The 23,066-nt window shown below is 39.0% G+C and overlaps 1 protein-coding gene across 1 annotated transcript in view; it reads right to left on the reverse strand.

Moving 5' to 3' along the window:
• LOC148163371 (uncharacterized) overlaps positions 1 to 23,066 on the reverse strand; it is a 143,230-nt gene that overhangs the window by 65,277 nt on the left and 54,887 nt on the right. The window contains exons 15-17 of the mRNA XM_088027057.1: positions 20,842 to 20,946; positions 11,004 to 11,057; positions 2,528 to 2,632 (exon numbers count right to left, since the gene is read on the reverse strand). Of these exons, the coding sequence (XP_087883183.1) occupies positions 2,528 to 2,632; positions 11,004 to 11,057; positions 20,842 to 20,946 (264 nt within the window). The remainder of the gene's footprint in view (positions 1 to 2,527; positions 2,633 to 11,003; positions 11,058 to 20,841; positions 20,947 to 23,066) is intronic.

A 23,066-nucleotide genomic window follows, 5' to 3' on the forward strand; every position in this document is an offset into this window, starting at 1 on the left:
CTGAAGATGCTGTTTGGTCTCTGGTAGCCCTTACTTCTGGTGCATACACAAAGTTCCTCCCAAGACTGATGTTGAAAGAGATCCCCATTTTTCATGTTTTATCTTTTAGTAACCATCTTCTTCAGTTATTTCAACTACTAACTTGGACTGGTTGATATGTGTTCTTAATCTTTTGTTACCAACACATCCATAAAGTTTGGATTAACATTTCTACCTTTCTGTCTTTGGGAAAAAGAAATCATTAGTTAAAGCTAGAGGGTTATAGAAATATGGCATTGTTTCAATATCAGGAAGGACTGATCAATCACATAAGACTAGTTACTTTATTTACTGGGCCAAGTACAAAATGAAAATGCAGGGCCCCTTGTTCAAAGCTTTATCTTTTTTCCCCCATAGTCTCATTCCTGAGTTGTCCTATTGGTGTTTTTGGTTTAGTTTTTAAATCTGCTAGTTAATGTCACACTCTCACAGGCATGGCATCTTCTAGGGTTGAGTGCAGAACCTCACAGTTGTCCTGGGTGGGGTCCCACTACTCAACATGCACAGGGCTCACTAGCCCTCCTCCCACCTGCTGCTAGATCCACACATCCTATGCACTGGTTGCCTCAACTCACTACGAATACGCAACTCCCAAGAGTAAAGTAACCTTGACATGGGACACACTATGTACTTGGAAGGGGATGGGCAACAGGCTTGACCCTGTCAGCCCAGAGTGGGGAGTGCTGCCGCCATGTCTTCCCACAAGATGCCTTCAGGTGCAGGTTCCCAATGCCAGCCCTCCCTGAAACCATGTCCAGGTCCCTGATGGTGTCAGAGGATGCAGATGTTGCCAGGCACAGGTGATGAAATGGAGGTCTGCTGTACCAGAGGCTGTGGAATGGTTGATCCAGAATACATCCTGGGGACTAAATGGCAAGGGCAGTAACATTCATGAGCTGGGGTACCAAGCCCCAGCCATGCTCCAGTCTGCCATCAGATTTCAATTAGGAAATGCAAATTCAAAGATAAGGTTATGAAGATTCTCAGTGATGGCCAAAGCAGAGCATTAAACCCCAAGCATGGTACTCTTTTGAGCTCAGGATTCTGTGCAGCTAACTGCACTAGTTACACACTGTCATTACCCAAAGCAAGATAAAAGGAAGGCCTGTAGTGCCACAGATTTAACAATCAAAAGACTCAAGAGGAGAGCTAACTGCAGAATCCATGATCCCTGCTCCTCAGGTCATCATAAAGTTTCTGAATGATGTTTTTAAATATGAGAAGATAATGAATCACAATATAGTAAATAGTGATTAGGACTCAAAAGAGCATGACGCTGGAATGGGGAGGGTGACAGAGAAGCTGAATATATGCAAGAGGAGGAAAGAAGCCTAAGATTACACCAGAATAATCTGGATATGAGCCAGTTTCCCCACTGTGGAATTTAAGGCTTGTCTAAATTGTGGCTGGTACCAGGCTCCTTTAAGAATGAACAATTCTCATCTGGGGATGAAGCAAAACTATCTGCTGAATCTGGTTTTTGGATGTTACCTGCAGATATATATTGTTACTTCAATGCAGATGACTGGCAAACAGTCCTCCTTTATTGATTTATTTTGATTTGATGTCATTTGATTTTATCTTCTTTAGTTCTAGCCACATGAGGCTTTTTAGGAAAGTGCTACTTGGCCTCAAAGCATATGGTACACATGCATATTAGGCAATTGTTAATGAAAACAAAACAAAAAAACAGCTAACTATATACCAAAACTCTTATTTCCTCTCATAGTGTAGAATTATAGACGGAAGTGGATGCTCAGCCAGATACTATGTTCCTATCACCGCCCATCCCACCTCCCCCTTGCATATAGTTGTAGCCATGTGACTAGTTCCCAACAAAGAATGGTTATGGAAATGACATGTCCTACATCTCTCTCCTTCATGCTCCCTTTTCCATTCCATTAATTAGATATAAACAATGAAAAGGCTATAAGACAGAATCCAAGAGGCAAGGAACCCAGATCCCTGTATCACTGAAAGGAGATGAGCCACTGCCCGTCAACCAAGAATACTCTCACCTTGGACTTTTACGGGGGAGAGAATTAAACTTCTATTGTGTTTAACCATTACATGTTTTCAGGTTTGTTTGTTTGTTTTTAAAGATTTTATTTATTTATTTGACAGATACATAGCGAGAGAGGTAACACAAACAGGGGGAGTTGGAGAGGGAGAAGCAGGCTTCCTGCTGAGCAGGGAGCCCCATGCGGGCTTGATCCCAGGAGTCTGGGATCATGACCTAAGCCGAAGGCAGACGCTTAACAAATGAGCCACCCAGGTGCCCTCAAGTTTGTATTTAAATAAAAATTGAGTTTACCCTAAATAATACATATTCTGTTCTTAAATCAGGACTGGTTTATTCCTATCTTTCCAAAATGCTTCTATTTTCTTTTGGTATATGCAATATCACTAATTAATGTGGGTTCTCTGACACCAGCTCATAAATGTAGTAAACTCATCTCTAAGGTTCATTATCATCTACAATCCTCACCATCAGGTGGCAAATATTCTGTCAGACCTTCACGTTCCTTTTCTGTGAGTTCAATTCCCAGGTTTTCCAGAACATTGTCTAAGTTATTGATTTTAACCATTCCTCCTTAAGAAACAAACAGGAAAGAATCATGAAAAAAATACTACATGATTTCAAAAGATTAGTATATATATATTTTTTTCTCACATGCATCAATTTAATAAAAAATAAGGACAAACATACAACTTATTTATATTAGTGAACAGGCATATAAGGTTAGCTCAGCAAATCACTTAAAATGAGATCAAGAACAACTTAGATAAAAATGTTCTGAGGTGGGGGGGAGGAGCAAGATGGCAGAGGAGTAGGAGACCTAAATTTTGTCTGGTCCCAGGAATTCAGCTGGATAGGGATCAAACCATTCTGAACACCTACGAACTCAACAGGATATTGAAGAAAAGAATAGCAGCAACTCTCTGAACAGAAAAGTGACCACTTTCTGGAAGGTAGGACATGTGGAGAGGTGAATCCGAGGCGATAATCAGGAAGATAGACAGCGGGGGAGGGGGGGCTCCGTTGGCTGCTTCTGGCAAGTGATAGTGCTGCAGAGCACAAAATCTGAACTTTTAGAAGTCTGCTCTGCTGAGGGACGTCGCTCCAGTGGCTAAGTGGGGGGTGGAACCCTCGCTGGGACAGTGTGGTCTCAGGACCCTCAGGGTCACAGAAATCCCAGGGGTGCCTGAGTGCAGCAGACCTCCCACGTATCGGAGCAGGGAAGCCGGCTGCAGAGACAGAGCGGAGGTGTGGGCTCTCAGCTCGGGGTTGCCATAAGCCGTGATCCACAGCATAGCCAGGACACTGCTCCTCCAGCAGGGACCCAAATAGCTGCAGATCCGGGGAGACTCCCCTTCCTCCCCTGGGAGGAGTGGTGCGGGAGCGCACTGCAGGGATCTGCTGGGTTTGGAGACTACACACGGGGTCAGGTGCCAGAGATAGAAACGCTCGGTCACAGGCTGGGTGAGCATGGAGTGTGGCCAGAGACCGGGGAGACGGGAGTGACTGCCTGCTTTTCTCTGGGGGTGCACTGAGGAGCGGGGCCCCGAGTTCTCGGCTCCTCTGGGCGGAGATTGGGAGGTCGTCATTTTCCCTCTTGTCTTCCAAAGTTGTATGGAAAGCTTGGCAGGAACAAAAGCTGCCGAGAGCAAACCCGAACAGATCGCTTAGCCTGGCCCCAGCAAGGGCGGGGCAATTCCGCCTCCGGCAAAGACATCTGGGAACCAGAGCAACAGGCCCCTCCCTCAGAAGATCAGCATGAACAGCCTACCAAGACCAAGTTTACCGATCAAGGAGAACGGGAGAACTCCAGCGCTAGGGGAATATTGCACATAGAATTCATGACTTTTTTTACCATGATTCTTTAGCCTTTCAGGGTTAATTTTTTTTAACTTTCTTTTTTATTTTTTCAAATTCTTCTTTTTCCCTTTTTCAACCAACATCTTATCAATCCCGTTTTTAAAAAATCTTTTTTATTTTTCATTTTTAGAGTCATAATCTATCCCTTCATAGTAGTTAACCTTATTTTTGGTATATATATATACACACACACACACACATACATAAGTTGTTTTCTCTTTAAAATTTTGGGATACAGTGTCTTCTAACAGACAAAAATATACCCTAAACCTCTACTGTTTGGCTTTGTTCTAGTCTCCTGCCTGATCACATTCTCTCCATTTTTTTTTTAAATCCTCTTCTTTCTTTTTCAACCAACTTCTTATCTTATCAATTCCTTTTATAAAATCTTTTATAATGTTCATCTTTACAGTCATATTCCATCCCTTCATCTTATTTACCCTTATTTTTGTACATGTATAAGTTTTCTTTCTTTAAAATTTTGGGAGGCACTTTCTTCTAACAGACCAAAATATACCCCAAATCTACTGTGTGGCACTGATCTATGCACCAGCCTGATCAATTTGATCATACTCTGTTTTTTTGTTTCTTTGTTTTTATCTTTATCCTTTTCTTTTCTTTTTTCTTTTTTCTTTCTTTCCCTTTCTTTTCGCCCAGTTTCAGGTCTCTTCTGATTTGTTTAGTGTATATTTTTCTGGGGTCATTTTTACCCTGTTAGCATTTTCGTCTCTCATTCATCTATTCTCCTCTGGACAAAATGACAAGACAGAAAAAATCACCTCAAAAAAAGGAACAAGAGGCAGTACCGACTGCCAGGGACCTAATCAATATGGACATTAGTAAGATGTCGGAACGAGAGTTCAGAATGACGATTTTAAAGATACTAGCTGGACTTGAGAAAAGCATGGAAGATATTAGAGAAACCCTTTCTGGAGAATTAAAGAACTAAAATCTAACCAAGTCAAAATCAAAAAGGCTATTAATGAGGTGCAATAAAAAATGGAGGCTCTAACTGCTAGGATAAATGAGGCAGAAGAGAAAATCAATGATATAGAAGACCAAATGATGGAAAATAAAGAAGCTGAGAAAAAGAGAGATAAACAACTACTGGATCACGAGGGCAGAATTCGAGAGATAAGTGATACCACAAGATGAAACAATATTAGAATAATTGAGATCCCAGAAAAAGAAAGAGAGAGAGGGGCAGAAGGTATATTGGAGCAAATTATAGGAGAGAACTTCCCTAATATGGGGAAGGAAACAGGCATCAAAATCCAGGAGGCACAGAGAACCCCCCTCACAATGAATAAAAATAGTAAAAATCTAATAGTAAAAATTACGAGTCTCAGAGACAAAGAGAAAATTCTGAAAGCAGCTCGGGAGAAGAGATCTGTAACCTACAATGGTTGAAACATTAGACTGGCAACAGACCTAGAGACCTGGCAGGCCAACAAGGACCGGCATGACATTTTTCAGAGCAATAATGAGAAAAATATGCAGCCCAAAATACTATATCCAGCTGGGCTGTCACTGAAAATAGAAGGAGAGATAAAAAGCTTCCAGGACAAACAAAAACTACAGGAATTTGCAAACATGAAACCAGCCCTCCAAGAAATATTGAAAGGGATCCTCTAAGCAAAGAGAGCCTAAAAGTAACCTAAGCCAGAAAGGAACACAGACAATATACAGTAACAGTCACCTTACAGGCAATACAATGGCACTAAATTCATACCTTTCAATAGTTACCCTGAATGTAAATGGGCTCAATGCCCCAATCAAAAGACACAGGCTATCAGATTGGATTAAAAAACAAGACCCATCCATATGCTGTCTGCAAGAGACTCATTTTAGACCCAAAGACACCCCCAGATTGAAAGTGAGGGGGTGGAAAACCATTTACCATGCTAATGGACACCAAAGGAAAGCTGGGGTGGCAATCCTTATATCAGACAAACTGGATTTTAAAACAAAGACTGTAATAAGAGATGAGGAAGGACACTATATCCTACTTAAAGGGTCTATCCACCAAGAAGCTCTAACAATTGTAAATATCTATGCCCCTAACATGGGAGCAATTATATAAGCCAATCAATAACAAAAGCAAAGAAACACATTGACAACAATACAATAGTAGTGGGGGACTTTAACACCTCCCTCACTGAAATGGACAGATCATCTAAGCAAAAGATCAACAAGGAAATAAAGACTTTAAATGACACACTGGACCAAATGGACTTCACAGACATATTCAGAACATTCCATCCCAAAGCAACAGAATACACATTCTTCTCTAGAGCCCATGGAACATTCTCCAGAATAGATCACATCCTAGGTCACAAATCAGGTCTCAACCGGTACCAAAAGATTGGGATCATTCCCTGCATATTTGCAGACCACAATGCTTTGAAACTAGAACTCAATCACAAGAGGAAAGTTGGAAAGAACTCAAATACATGGAGGCTAAAGAGCATCCTACTAAAGAATGAATGGGTCAACCAGGAAATTAAAGAAGAATTAAAAAAATTCATGAAAACCAATGAAAATGAAAACACAACTGTTCAAAATCTTTGGGATGAGGCATAGGCAGTCCTAAGAGGAAAGTATTAGCAATACAAGCCTTTCTCAAGAAACAAGAAAGGTCTCAAATACACAACCTAACCCTACACCTAAAGGAGCTGGAGAAAGAAGAGCAAATAAAGCCTAAACCCAGCAGGAGGAGAGAAATAATAAAGATCAGAGCAGAAATCAGTGAAAAAGAAACCAAAAGAAGAGTAGAACAGATCAACAAAACTAGGAGCTGGTTCTTTGAAAGATTTAACAAGATTGATAAGCCCCTGGCCAGACTTATCAAAAAGAAAAGAGATATGACCCAAATAAATAAAATCATGAATGAAAGAGGAGAGATGACAACCAACACCAAAGAAATACAAACAATTATAAGAACATATCGTGAGCAACTCTATGCCAGCAAATTAGATAATCTGGAAGAAATGGATGCATTCCTAGAGATGTATCAACTACCAAAACTGAACCAGGAAGAAATAGAAAACCTGAACAGACCTATAACCACTAAGGAAATTGAAGCAGTCATCAAAAATCTCCCAACAAACAAAAGCCCAGGGCGAGATGGCTTCCCAGGGGAATTCTATCAAACATTTAAAGAAGAATTAATACCTAGTCCTCTGAAACTGTTTCAAAAAATAGAAATGGAAGGAATACTTCCAGACTCGTTTTATGAGGCCACCATTACGTTGATCGCAAAACCAGACAAAGACCCCATCAAAAGGAGAATTAAAGACCAATATCCTTGATGAACATGGATGCAAAAATTCTCATCAAAATACTAGCCAATAGGATCCAACAGTACATTAAAAGGATTATTCACCATGACCAAGTGGGATTTATCCCTGGGCTGCAAGGTTGGTTCAACATCTGCAAATCAATCAATGTGATAAAATACATTAATGAAAGAAAGAACAAGAACCATATGATCCTCTCCATAGATGCAGAAAAAACATTTGATGAAGTACAGCATCCTTTCTTGATCAAAACTCTTCAGAGTATAGGGATAGAGGGTACATACCTCAGTATCATAAAAGCCATCTTTGAAAAACCCACATCGAATATCATTCTCAATGGAGAAAAACTGAGAGCTTTACCCCTAAGGTCAGGAACATGCCAGGGATGTCCACTATCACCACTCCTATCCAACATAGTACTAGATGTCCTAGCCACAGCAATCAGACAACAAAAAGAAATCAACGGAATCCAAATCGGCAATGAAGAAGCCAAACTCTCACTCTTTGCAGATGATATGATCCTTTATGTGAAAAACCCAAAAGACTCCACCCCAAAACTGCTAGAACTCATACAGGAATTCAGTAAAGTGGCAGGATATAAAATCAATGCACAGAAATCAGTGGCATTCCTATACACCAACAACAAGACAGAAGAGAGAGAAATTAAGGAGTCGATCCCATTTACAACTGCCTCCAAAACCATAAGATACCTAGGAATAAATCTAACCAAAGAGGCAAAGAATCTTAGTCAGAAAACTATAAAATACTCATGAAAGAAATTGAGGAAGACACAAAGAAATGGAAAAACGTTCCATGCTCATGGATTGGGAGAACAAATATTGTGAAGATGTCAATGCTACCTAGAGCAATCTACACATTCAATGCAATCCCCATCAAAATACCATCCACTTTTTTCAAAGAAATGGAACAAATAATCCTAAAATTTGTATGGAACCAGAAAAGACCCCAAATAGGCAGAGGAATGTTTAAAAGAAAAATAAAGCCAGTGGCATCACAATTCCAGACTTCAAGCTCTATTACAAAGCTGTCATCATCAAGACAGTATGGTACTGGCACAAAAACAGACACATAAATCAATGGAACAGAATAGAGAGCCCAGAAATGGACCCTCAACTCTATGGTCAACTTATCTTTGACAAAGCAGGAAAGAATGTCCAATGGCAAAAAGACAGTCTCTTCAACAAATGGTGTTGGGAAAATTGGACAGCCACATGCAGAAGAATGAAACTGGACCATTTCCTTACACCACACACAAAAATAGACTCAAAATGGTTGAAAGACCTAAATGTGAGACAGGAATCCATCAAAATCCTAGAGGAGAACACAGGCAGCAACCTCTTCAATCTCAGCCGCAGCAACTTCTTCCTAGAAACATCACCAAAGGCAAGGGAAGCAGGGGCAAAAATGAAGTATTCAGACTTCATCAAGATAAGAAGCTTTTGTACAGCAAAAGAAATAGTCCACAAAACCAAAAGACAACCGACAGAATGGGAGAAGATATTTGCCAATGGCATATCCCATAAAGGCCTAGTATCCAAAATCTATAAAGAACTTATCGAACTCAACACCCAAGGAACAAATGATCCAATCAAGAAATGGGCAGAAGACATGAATAGACATTTTTCCAAAGAAGACATCCAGGTGGCCAACAGACACTTGCAAAAGTGCTCAACATCGCTCAGCATCAGGGAAATCCAAATCAAAACCTCAGTGAGATACCACCTCACACCAGTCAGAATGGCTAAAACTAACAAGTCAGGAAATGCAGATGTTGGCGGGGATGTGTAGAAAGGGGAACCCTCCTACACTGTTGGTGGGAATGCAGGCTGGTGCAGCCACTCTGGAAATAGTATGGAGGTGCCTCAAACAGTTGAAAATAGAGCTACCCTACGATCCAGCAATTGCACTACTGGGTATTTACCCCAAAGATTCAAACGTAGTGATCTGAAGGGGTACATGCACCCTAATGTTTATAGCAGCAACGTCTACAATAGCCAAACTATGGAAAGAGCCAAGATGTCCATCAACAGATGAATGGATAAAGAAGATGTGGTATGTATACACACACACACTGGAATATTATGCAGCCATCAAAAGGAATGAAATCTTGCCATTTGCAACAGCGTGGATGGAACTGGAGGGTATTATGCTCTGCGAAATAAGTCAGAGAAAGACATGTATCATATGATCTCACTGATATGAGGAATTCTTAATCTCAGGAAACAAACTGAGGGTTGCTAGAGTGGTGGGGTTGGGAGGGATGGGGTGGCTGGGTGATAGACATTGAGGAGGGTATGTGCTATGATGAGCGCTGTGAATTGTGTAAGACTGTTTAATCACAGACCTGTTGCACTGAAAGAAATGATACATTATATGTTAAAAAAAAAAAGATCACAGGAAGGGAAAAATGAAGGGGGGAAATCAGAGGGGGAGATGAACCATGAGAGACTATGGACTCTGAGAAACAAACTGAGGGTTCTAGAGGGGACGGGGGTGGGGGGATGGGTTAGCCTGGTGATGGGTATTAAAGAGGGCACGTACTGAATGGAGCACTGGGTGTTATACGCAAACAATGAATCATGGAACTACATCAAAAAGTAATGATGTAATGTATGGTGATTAACATAACATAATAATAAAAAAAAGAAAAAAGAAAAAAGAAAAAAAACTAATGATATGATATATGGTGATTAACACAACATTATAAAGTTAAAAAAAAAAAGTGTTCTTAGGTGGGGCCAGCTTGACCGGCTTAGTTAGTAGATTATGTGACTCTTGATGTCGGGGTCATGAGTTCAAGCCCCACATTGGGCACTGAGCTTATTTAAAAAATATTTTCAGGTTGAACCATTACTTAGTGGTGGGGCTGTGATTATGTGTTTAAATTTATTATTTGCAGTATTGGGTAATATTCATCTGTTAAAAGAGAGGCCAAAAGAATACCAATGGTAGGATTGTCCCCAAGGGGAATTCAGAGAGAATACTGTGCATGTTGTCCCCAAAACAAAGTCAAGGCATCAGCTGAGAGTGATAGTTCAAGTTTCAGATCATCAATGTTCTGCTCTTGCAATACACAAAAAGTGTATTAAAGATTAAAAGGTTATAAAAGTGGATTCATTTGCTCTAGAGGGAAGAATGTCATGGACGACACATTCACCACAAAATTCTGCAAGGAATGTTGCTGACTGCCATTATTCCAAGGGCCTGGGATGGCAGACCAGCCAGCTGCAGGAGACTGTCTCATCAAATAGTAAGCAGCAAAACCTGTAACCTTTCCTCTTTCCCTTCCTACTTCCCCTTCTTATCTCTTCTTCTAAGGACTGAAAGGAAGAGGAAGTAAAAAAAGTATTTTGGCCACAATACCATGCTTCTCTTCTACAGTTGTTGTTGCTGTTGTTGTTGCTAACTGGTCTTTGGGTAAGAACGTTTTATAGAAAATAACTTGATTCATGCAATAAAATGATATTAAAGATCACTCCAAAATCCTTTGTATTGCTGTTGGGCAAATCCCCAGAAAAACTGCCTATGATGTTCTCTATATTATTTGTTGTATAAATTAGATTTCACATCCATTCAAGAGAGAATGGATTCCTTGCAATGCTATAACATGGGTGATTATGTAAAAGTACTGTGTGGTGAATGTAATGAAAGAAAAGATCTAAACATAGGAATGTAGACATGATTCAAAACCTGCTGGTAAAGATGTCTGTGTTGGTATTTGTGTTGGTATTTAGTAGACTTTCCTGCTAATCATGGTTAAGTACCTTTTATAGACTTCACACCATCCAGCAATCTGTTCTGATACACCTTTCCAGCAGCTATTAGCAAATAGAAAAGGCACAGTTAATATCTGAAGGAAAAGAACATGGACAGTCACAGAGTTACTGGGCAACTGGGTAATTCCAGTAGGCTACACCTTAAAGAATAAGGTTGAATGTCTATTCAGTTGTATAAAAACTGTCAGTAATAAAGGTGAAATTAGAGTTTCCTCCACTGAGTTTTTTTGGGGGAATCAATTTATACAATTAGCTTTTAAAGGTTGTGGTGTAACTTCAAGATTATTTACAGAAATAGAGAAAATAAAATTCACATGCGGCCAGTAAGAAAGTATTATTTTTTTTCCTGAACAGAAGTTCACATGGGGGGCATCTGGGTGGCTTGAGTCGGTTAAATGTCTGCCTTCGGCTCAGGTCATGATCTCAGGGACCTGGGATCGAGTCCCGCATCGGGCTCCCTGCTCCACAGGGAGCCTGCTTCTCCCTCTGCCTCTGCCATTCTTTCTCTTTCTCTCTGTCTCTCATGAATAAATAAATAAAATCTTTTTTTAAAAAACAGAAATTCACATGGTTCTTTCCTGAATACATTTTCCAAAAAATATCTAATAATTCCTCTCATTTTTTTGTGAGATTATGAAATATTACAGGGATACAGATTTTTATGATGACATCACTGACACCTGTGTATCTCACCCAGCTTCATTAATAAACAGAATAGATACAGCAAAAATATCTTCTACGTCTCTCATCCCCCTTCTTTCCTCACCTTTCCCAGGGTGACTTACTGACCTATATAAAGTGTTTACAATTCCCATGCATGTTTTACTGGCATATGTTAAATGGTTTTGCAGAACTTTAAAGTTTATATAAATCATATCACAGTGTGAGTTTCCTTTTGCCACATGCATTTCATTGAATTCTTGTTTTTTATATTTGTTCATATTGAAACATTGAACACTTTCATTCATTTTATTTATTCATTTATTAAGTTATATTTTTAGAGAGAGTATGTGAACAGGGGTGGGGGAGGAGCAGAGGGAGAAGGAGAGAGAGAGAATCTTAAGCAGGCTCCATGCTCAGCACAGAGCCAGATTCAGGGCTTGATGTCATGACCCTGAGATCATGACCTGAGCTGAAACCAAGAGCTGGATGCTTACCCAACTGAGCCACCCAGGCACCCCTTCATTTATTTTATTTTTTTCTTTCTTTTTTTTAAATTTTATTTTATTATGTTAATCACCATACATTACATCATTAGTTTTTTGATGTAGTGTTCCATGATTCATTGTGTATAACATCCATTGTTCCATTCAATATGTGCCCTATTTAATACCCATCACCAGGCTAACCCATCCCACCACCCATCCCCTCTAGAACCCTCAGTTTTTTCTCAGAGTCCATAGTCTCTCATGGTTCGTCTCCCCCTCTGATTTCCGCCCCCTTCATTTTTCCCTTCCTGTTATCTTTTTTTTTTAACATATAATGTATTATTTGTTTCAGAGGTACAGGTCTGTGATTCAACAGTCTTACACAATTCACAGCGCTCACCATAGCACATACCCTCCCCAATGTCTATCACCCAGCCACCCCATCCCTCCCACCCCCGACCACTCCAGCAACCCTCAGTTTGTTCCTGAGATTAAGAATTCCTCATATCAGTGAGGTCATATGATACATGTCTTTCTCTGATTAACTTATTTCACTCAGCATAATACCCTCCAGTTCCATCCATGTTGTTGCAAATGGCAAGATCTCATTTTTTTAATGGCTACATAATATTCCATTGTATATATATATACCACATCTTCTTTATCCATTCATCTGTCAATGGACATCTTGGCTCTTTCCATAGTTTGGCTATTGTGGATATTGCTGCTATAAACACTGGGGTGCACGTACCCCTTCAGATCACTACATTTGTATCCTTGGGGTAAATACCCAGTGCAATGGCTGGGTCATAGGGTAGCTCTATTTCCAACTTTTTGAGGAACCTCCATACTGTTTTCCAAAGTGGCTGCACCAGCCTGCATTCCCACCAACAGTGTAGGAGGGTTCCCCTTTCTACACATCCCCGCCAACATCTGCATTTCCCGACTTAATTTTGGCCTTTCTGACTGGTGTGAGGTGGTATCTCATTGAGGTTTTGATTTGGCTTTCCCTGATGCCAAGCGATGTTGCGCACATTTTTATGTGTCTGTTGGCCAACTGGATGTCTTCTTTGGAAAAATGTCTGTTTATGTCTTCTGCCCATTTCTTGATTGGATCATTTGTTCTTTAGGTGTTGAGTTTGATAAGTTCTTTATAGATTTTGGATACTAGCCCTTTATGGGATATGGTCATTTGCAAATATCTTCTCCCATTCTGTCGCTTGTCTTTTGGTTTTGTGGACTGTTTCTTTTGCTGTGCAAAAGCTACTTACCTTGATGAAGTCCCAATAGTTCATTTTTGCCCTTCCTTCCCTTGCCTTTGGCGATGTTTCTAGGAAGAAGTTGCTGCGGCTGACATTGAAGAGGTTGCTGCCTGTGTTCTCCTCTAGGATTTTGATGGACTCCTGTCTCACATTTAGGTCTTTCAACCATTTGGAGTCTATTTTTGTGTGTGGTGTAAGGAAATGGTCCAGTTTCATTCTTCTGCATGTGGCTGTCCAATTTTCCCAACACCATTTGTTGAAGAGACTGTCTTTTTGCCATTGGACATTCTTTCCTGCTTTGTCAAAGATAAGTTGACCATAGAGTTGAGGGTCCATTTCTGGGCTCTCTATTCTGTTCCATTGATTTATGTGTCTGTTTTTGTGCCAGTACCATACTGTCTTGATGATGACAGCTGTGTAATAGAGCTTGAAGTCTGGAACCGTGATGCCACCAGCTTTGCTTTTCTTTTAAACATTCCTCTGCCTATTTGGGGTCTTTTCTGGTTCCATACAAATTTTAGGATTATTTGTTCCATTTCTTTGAAAAAAGTGGATGGTATTTTGATGGGGATTGCATTGAATGTGTAGATTGCTCTAGGTAGCATTGACATCTTCACAATATTTGTTCTCCCAATCCATGAGCATGGAACGTTTTTCCATTTCTTTGTGTCTTCTTCAATTTCTTTCATGAGTATTTTATAGTTTTCTGAGTACAGATCCTTTGCCTCTTTGGTTAGATTTATTCCTAGGTATCTTATGGTTTTGGGTGCAGTTGTAAATGGGATCGACTCCTTAATTTCTCTTTCTTCTGTCTTGGTGTATAGGAATGCCACTGATTTCTGTGCATTGATTTTATATCCTGCCACTTTCCTGAATTCCTGTATGAGTTCTAGCAGTTCTGGGGTGGAGTCTTTTGGGTTTTCCACATAAAGTATCATATCCTTTGCAAAGCATGAGAGTTTGACTTCTTTGCTGATTCGGATGCCTTTTATTTCTTTTTGTTGTCTGATTGTTGTGGCTAGGACATCTAGCACTATGTTGAATAGCAGTGGTGATAGTGGACATCCCTGCCATGTTCCTGACCTTAGGTGGAAAGCTCTTGGTTTTTCTCCATTGAGAATGATATTTGCTGTGGGTTTTTCATAGATGGCTTTTAAAATAATGAGGTATGTGCCCTCTATCCCTACACTCTGAAGAGTTTTGATCAAGAAAGGATGCTGTTTTGTCAAATGCTTTTCTGCATCTATTGAGAGCATCATATGGTTCTTGTTCTTTCTTTCATTAATGTATTGTATCACATTGATTGATTTGCAGATGTTGAACTAACCTTGCAGCCCAGGGATAAATCCCACTTGGTCATGGTGAATAATCCTTTTAATGTACTGTTGGAGCCTATTGGCTAGTATTTTGGTGAGAATTTTTGCATCCATGTTCATCAAGGATATTGGTCTGTAATTCTTTTTGATGGGGTCTTTGTCTGGTTTGGGGATCAAGGTAATGGTGGCCTCATAAAACGAGTCTGGAAGTGTTCCTTCCATTTCTATTTTTTGAAACAGTTTCAGAGGACTAGGTATTAATTCTTCTTTAAATGTTTGATAGAATTCCCCTGGGAAGCCATCTCGCCCTGGGCTTTTGTTTGTTGGGAGATTTTTGATGACTGCTTCAATTTCCTTAGTGGTTATAGGTCTGTTCAGGTTTTCTATTTCTTCCTGGTTCAGTTTTGGTAGTTGATACATCTCTAGGAATGCATCCATTTCTTCCAGATTATCTAATTTGCTGGCATATGGTTGTTCACAGTATGTTCTTATAATTGTTTGTATTTCCTTGGTGTTGGTTGTCATCTCTCCTCTTTTATTCATGATTTTATTTATTTGGGTCATTTCTCTTTTCTTTTTGATAAGTCTGGCCAGGGGTTCATCAATCTTGTTAATTCTTTCAAAGAACCAGCTCCTAGTTTTGTTGATCTGTTCTACTGTTCTTTTGGTTTCTATTTCACTGATTTCTGCTCTGATCTTTATTATTTCTCTCCTCCTGCTGGGTTTAGGCTTTATTTGCTGTTCTTTCTCCAGCTCCTTAGGTGTAGGGTTAGGTTGTGTATTTGAGACCTTTCTTGTTTCTTGAGAAAGGCTTGTATTGCTATATACTTTCCTCTTAGGACTGCCCTTGCTGCATCCCAAAGATTTTGAACAGTTGTGTTTTCATTTTCATTTGTTTACATGAATTTTTTAAATTCTTCTTTAATTTCCTGGTTGACCCAATCATTCTTTAGTAGTGGCCCGACTGTCCTGCGGATCACGGTTTATGGCAACCCCAAGCTGAGAGCCCACTCCTTGGCTCCATCTTTGCAGCTGGCTTCCCTGCTCCGATACCTGGGAGCTCTGCTGTGCTCAGGGACCCCCAGTCTTCCTGTGACCCCAAGGGTCCTGAGAAACACTGTCCCATTGAGGGTTCCACCCACCGCTTAGCCACTGGAGTGATGTCCCTCAGAGGAGCAGACTTGTAAAAGTTCTGATTTTGTGCTCTGCTGCTCTATTACTTGCCGGTAGCCGGCTGGCAGAGGCTCCCTCACCCCGTGGTCTATCTTCCCAAATATCGCCTCAAATTCACGTCTCTGCACGTCCCACCTTCCAGAAGGTGGTCACTTTTCTGTTCAGAGAGTTGCTGCTATTCCTTTCTTTGATCTCCTATTGAGTTTGTTGGTGTTCAGAATGGTTTGATCCCTATCTAGCCAAATTCAATTTCCATTTGAAATTTAGGTCTCCTACTCCTCTTCCATCTTGCCGGGATTCTCCCTCATTTATTCTAAATATTATTATTCTACTATAATATTATGCCATCATATACTTATCCATTCTTCCATAGATAACATTTAGGTTGTACCCAATTTTTTGTCATTACAAAAAATATTGCAACATACACTCTCGTGAATGTCTGTTGACAAGGGTAAGAATCTGAATAATATATACAGGAGTGGAATAGCTAGAGTGGAACACATACATTTTTAATTTCTTGAGATTTTATCCAGTTGCTTTCCAAAGTGCTAATATTAATATTAATATTAGCAGTGCACAAGAATTTCTGTTGCTCCATATCATTGCCAGAACTTAGTGTGGCTTGACTTTTATAATTTTGGTGAACTCAAGATCCGTGAACTAGTATTTTACTGTTCTTTTAACTTAGACTTCCACATTTATGTGTGTAATGAAGTATTTTTTAAAAGTGATTGGCCCCACAGAGATCTCCTCTTTTGTCAGATGTCTGATCTCATAGTTGTTCACTTCAATACTAGTTGTTTGGCTTGTTCTTATGGATTTTGGCCTTTCTAATGAGTGTGTAGTGGTATCTCATTGTGGTTTAATTTGTACTTCTCTAAAGACATATGATGTAGAGCATCTTTTCATATGTTTAGTTGCCATCTGTGTATCTTCTTTGGTGAGGTTGTTATTCAGCCATAAAAAAAATGAAATCTTGCCATTTGCAATGACATGGATGGAGCTAGAGAGTATAATGCTAAGTGAAATCTGTCAGAGAAAATCTTTGGCCTTTTCTTAAATCAAGTGTATTCAGCCATGTCCAGTCTACTAATAAGCCCATCAAAGGCATTCTTCATTTCTGTTATAGTGTTTTTGATTGCTAGCATTTCTTTTTGGTTCTTTCTTAGGGTTTCCACCTCTCTACTTACATTGTGCATCTGTTCTTGCCTGCTATCTACTTTATCCACCAGAGAGCCCTTAGCATATTAATCATAATTGTTTTGAATTCTGACATCCCTGCCAAATTTGAATCTGTTTATTTATTTATTTATTTATTTGACAGAGAGAGACACAGTGAGAGAGGGAACACAAGCAGGGAGAGTGGGAGAGGGAGAAGCAGGTTTCCCGCTGAGCAGGGAGCCCGATGTGGGCCTCGATCCCAGGACTCTGGGATCATGACCTGAGCCAAAGGCAGACACTGAACGACTTAGCCACCCAGGCGCCCTCTTAATCTGGTTCTAATGCATGCTGTCCCTTCCAATTGTGTTATTTGCCTTTTACAATGCTTGTGATTTTTTTTGATAGCTTGGCATAATGCAATGGGTAAAAATAACTGCTATAAACAGGCCTTTAGTGTTCTGGTGGTAAGGTGTACAGGGAAGGGAAGCATAGTATAATCCTATGATTAAGTCTCAGTCTTTTTGTGAGCCTTTGGATCTGGATTGTGAACATCACATGTGCTGCGGCTAGAATGTGCTTAAGTTTGGTGTTTTCCTTCCCCCAGGTCAGCTAGGCTCTGATAAAACCTCAGCAGTTTAGGCTATAGTTAAATAGTTTCTCCTTAGGACAACCTTTTTATGAAGAAGAGAATGCTCTGGTGCAATCCAAAATGGTAACTTTTCCTCTCCCCCTGCTAGAAGCTTCTTAAGGAGATTCTTCTCCAATATTCACTGTGAGAACCTGGTTGAGCTCCTAGCAGTAAAACCTACAAAGGTGTGGATGCTTCCTCTATGACCTGGTTCTCTTGGAGTTTTTGTCTCTTAGACTGTCCACACTGAGTCTCTAGCAATTCATCAATTACAGTTTAGGTTTTCCTGCCCTACCACTGGTTCCCAGAGAGGTTTATGCTCACAGTTTCCCTGTGACCTCATTTCTCATATGGATCTAAGAACAGTTGTTGATTTTTAAATTTGTTTGGCTTTTTGCTTACTGTTAGGACAGGTGGCTTACCATTTCATCTATGTTACCAAACTTATTGATATGTACTTATTCATATTATACACTTATTACCCTGTTAAAGCCAGGTATTCTTTCCTGCTACTTTTAATATATATATATATATATATATATATATGTATGTATATATATATATGTATGTATATATATATATAGTAAAATATGAATAATATACATTTACCATTTTAACATTTTTCTGTGTACAGTTAGGCAGAACTATGTATACTCACCTTGTTTTGTAACTACCACCACTATCTATCCCCAGAATTTTCTGTCTTCCCAAATCAGTCTTCCAGCCTCCAGAACTGTGAGAAATGACTTTCTGTTGTTTGTAAGCCATCTAGTCTTTGGCAGTTTGTTAAAGCAGCCTGAATGAACTAAGACATATACCTAGAAGCAGAATTGCTGAATCATATAGAAATTTTATTTTTAAGCTTTTGAGGAGCTGCCATACTGGTTTTCATAGTGGTTGTACCATTTCACATGCCCACTGCCAGTGCACAAGGCTTCCAATTTCTCCACATTCTCACCAACGCTTGTCATATTTTGTTCTTTTTTTAAAAGCAGCCATGTTATGGGGTGTGAGGAGGCATTTCATTGTAGTCCAATATAAGTCTAATTGTTACTCATTTGTAGGTAGTCAGAATGCACCCTGGTTGTTCTTAGGGGTATTTGTTCTGTTTTGTTTTGGAATTATGTGATTTCTTTATGATATGATTAAGCAGAGATCTCTTAAGTATCATTTTAGGATTCATTATGCGTCCTGTATTTTAGGATCCATGTCTTTCAACAATCACAAAAAATTACCAACTATGAGATTTTCAAATTAGCATTTTCCTTCTTTCTCTCTGTTAGCTCTTGTACTATTGCTGGATAAATTGGCATATTTCTCACTCTGACCCTCATGTCTCCTACTCCTCCTTCCTATTTGTAATCTTTGTATCTCTATGCTGGAATCTTGGCAATTTTTTCAGAGTTCTATTCTAGTTATCTAATTAATTCTTTGGTTACATTTAATCTGCTAATGAAACCACTATGTTTTTAATTTTCCAGGCTAGACTTTTCATTTCTTGAAATCTTATTTTGACTTCTTTCAGATCCACTTTTTCCTGTGGTAGTTTCTATTTCTTTTAAAATTATTGTGATTTTTCTTTTATGAATTTAATCATTTAAAGCATACTTATTTTATAGTCTATCTAAAATGTTTGTATCATGGGAAGTCTTCCAGGTTCAGTCTTTTTATTGTATATATTGGTATTAATTGGAGATAGATTTTTTCATATCTTTTGTAATTTTCTGTTTCAAGTTTATTTTAAGAGTTTTATAGGGAAAATCTCACTGACCATGATATGAGGGTGTATTTCTTTTTTTTTTTTTTTTAAATGATTCTTCGTCATTGAGATTTCTCTTATGGTTTTTATTTTTTTATTTCTTTTTAAAGATTCCATTTATTTGACAGAGAGAGACACAGCAAGAGAGGGAACACAAGCCGGGGGGAGTGGGAGAGGGAGAAGCAGGCTTCCCACCGAGCAGGGAGCCCGATGCGGGGCTTGATCCCAGGACCCTGGGATCATGACCTGAGCCGAAGGCAGACGCTCAACGACTGAGCCACCCAGGCGCCCCGAGGGTGTATTTCTTAAACACTAGAGTTACTATAATGCTGGTACTTTTTGTTAATTTTTTGTGGGTTTCTGGGTCATGCAGAGAGTGCAAATATGAACTGGAACCAATGTGAGCATAGGCCGATTGTCATGAATTTTCAAAGAAGACATTTCTTCATGATCTTAAGAGTCCATGATTACACAGATAAACTTCCTTTTATCTACTTGTGCCGATTAGACATTTTTCTAGTTTGCCATTTCATTAAGGGTGAAGTTATTCAAAGTCCTACTTTTATGTGGGTTTTCACTTCCATCTTAAGGTTAAAGAATGGTACAGGAGGCCATTTGGTAAAATATATACAGAAAAGATCTTTGGAAAAAATATTAATATGGTTTTACACACACACACATACACAGTGGCAGGATTCTAAATTAAGTGCGCAAAAGTCTCTTCATCTACCTTTCAGCTTCAGATTCATCTCCTTTTTCATTATACTTATCACTCACCTTTAAGGGTTTTCACACCATCCTTCAACCTATTTTGGTACACCTTTCCAAAAGCTGTAAGGAAGACACCAATCACACCACACCAATGAGAGATTAAATTAGGCATTACCAAAGTCTTAATTTTAGAAGACAGATGTCATAATTTACCCCAGAAAAGGCCTAATTTAATTTTAAATAACCAAAAAACAGTAACAAGTAGAGAAAATTCTGGCTCCTGAGGGAGTTACTGCTGGAGCTCTACTATGCTGAAACACACACATCTTAATTCTCTATGTCTTCCTTTCCTTTCTCCATTTTCCCTCCTAGTATTTTCTCATTCTTTGTACTTTCCCATATGTCCCTGTTCACTCTTGAGGATGCCTTCTGACTGGAATCAGAAGTTAGAATAGGCGCTTCCTTAACTTAATACCAGGTTAGTGACTGAAGGGGCCAATGATACTATAAATAAAGTGGCACAGCTGGGATTACTTCTTAAGATAGAACTGCATAATTCCTTCTAATTCTTTTTCTTTATCAAATGGAGATAATTCTGGAAGTTCTTAAAAAATAAACACACCTCTAAGTTCCTTAAAGGCTACATTGTTATTTTAAATGCTCACCATCAACTGGCAGATACTTCTTTAGTTCCAAGCACTCCTCCTCTGTGAGCTCTATCCCAGTTTTTTCCAGAATACTTTCAATATCGCTGACATTAACCTCTCCTCCTTCAAAGAAAGAAATGAAAGTACATGGAAAGTTTGAATATGACCTAAATATGAAATATGAATATCCAAATTATGAAAAAAAATCATTTGTCTATTTGGTAGATCATTCGACAGCTATGAACAAAGTAGCAAGAGACCTTTGCGCCATCAGCTATCATGGAAACAGAATTGTTCCCTTAACTCAAAAAATTCAATATCTATAATTACAGAGTGAAGAAATTTAAACAAGATATAAGTGGCTTGGGGGATTTCAAGTTATTTAAAATATCACAGATATTTATTTAAAATTCAGTGTCTCTGTTATTCCCTTAATTATGAGTCTTGTGTCTGATTTTACTTCACTACTTAATATGTTAATCCAGTGTAATGTGCATTTGCTTTTGAGAACATTTAATTCTATTACAGAAGTTAAGTAAGTACATTAGTTCAAGTTTGTAGTGTATAAAACATGGGCTAAATCTTTCAAGATGTTTGCAGTACAAATTAGTAGTTTTTAAGTAAAGGATATAGAAGTTACAAAGGAATGGAAGGACTGAGCAATATCTAATGTTCATGAGGCATTAAATATACATGAAGAACCTGTTCACTAAATATATCTGTTAGACTAAATATATAAGAAGCTCTAAATATTTATTTATTTATTTATTTTTAAAGATTTTATTTATTTATTTGTCAGAGAGAGACAGAGCACAAGCAGGGAGAGAGGCAGGCAGAGGGAGAAGGAGGCCCCCTCTGAGCAAGGAGCCTGATGTGGGACTCAATCCCAGGACTCTGGGATCATGACCTGAGCCAAAGGCAGATGCTTAACCGACTGAGCCACCCAGGCGTCCCAAACTCTAAATATTTATGATACTCTAAAATTGCTTGAGACACTAAAAGAAGCACTAAATATTCAAGATATGGTAAATATTCATGAGACTCATTATTCAAATGACTTTAATTTGGCAACTTATTGGTGACACCCATTTAGGTCTTATGTGTCCTCTGCTCAAGGAACCCAAAACCTATGGCTCTTCAATGGCCTTAATAGCACACTACAACTATTAGCCAGAAGTACTTGTCCCTGTGTCTTTCAGTATCACTGGCTAGAGCACTTTCCAAATGTGGGCCTATCTGCTTGAACCTCACCCTGGTTCTTGTCACGACATCATCAGCAGAGAAAACTAATGCTGTTGAACAGAGAGAGACACAAAACTTACTATGCACCTTGTGTACCTTAGATTTAGGTAGTATGGTCCTTCCATTCACCATACCCTAAATTTGTTAATTTATTCTGAATTCCCCCTTACTACTTGCTGTGTGTTTTAAATGATTTAATAAACTGTGTGATTCAAACATTATAACTGGGTCCTTGAACCCTTCTGTTCTGTGAACTCTGGGCTAACTTGCCTGGTAGTATACTTTGAGGCTATAATTGCAGCCAGTCTCCCTTCATGATACTCAGATTATGCATATTGAAGTATTGTTTGGAATAAATCCCAGAGAATAAAGAATTTTCTATCAAGGCACTGCACTGAGGTATATAGTGTAAATAATCTAAGGTTAAAATTGCATATAATTTATCATGTAAACAAGGACTACTCAGAGTAAAAGAGGTGTTAAAAGTAATTAGTTAAAATTAACCTACCTCAGTGGTAAGCCATAACTGTCTAGAGAAAACTAGGATGTAAGATCACTCTAAAGTTAAACTCTAGGCTATGAGTCAGCAAACTTTTCTCTAAAACAAGCTAGTGAACAATCAAAAATATTTTAGGTCTTGTAGGACATATGACCTCTGTCACAACTACTCAGCTCCATCATTGTACTGTAAAAGCAGCCATAAAGAATAGATAAACGAATGGGGGTGGATGTGTTCCAATGAAACTGTTTACAAGACCAGAAGCAGATTTGGCCCAAGGGTCAAAGATTGCCAATCCATATTCTAAACAATTAAATAGAAATACTTCCCCAGTAAAATGGTAAAATGGCAGAGTAAAAAGGCAGTGATGTTAAATAGAATTTAATGTAAGAATTAGGATTTAGATTCACAGTAACTATTTACTAACCTGTAACATCAGTCACTGCATCCATCAATGTGCTGAGCTCAACCTTCCCATTAGCTGCAAGGAAAGCCAAAGTAA

Source organism: Eumetopias jubatus, unplaced genomic scaffold (assembly GCF_037043125.1).
Source record: "Eumetopias jubatus isolate StellerSeaLion01/CBP00866 unplaced genomic scaffold, mEumJub1_p1.0 scaffold_10, whole genome shotgun sequence".
NCBI classification, from domain to species: Eukaryota; Metazoa; Chordata; class Mammalia; order Carnivora; family Otariidae; genus Eumetopias; species Eumetopias jubatus.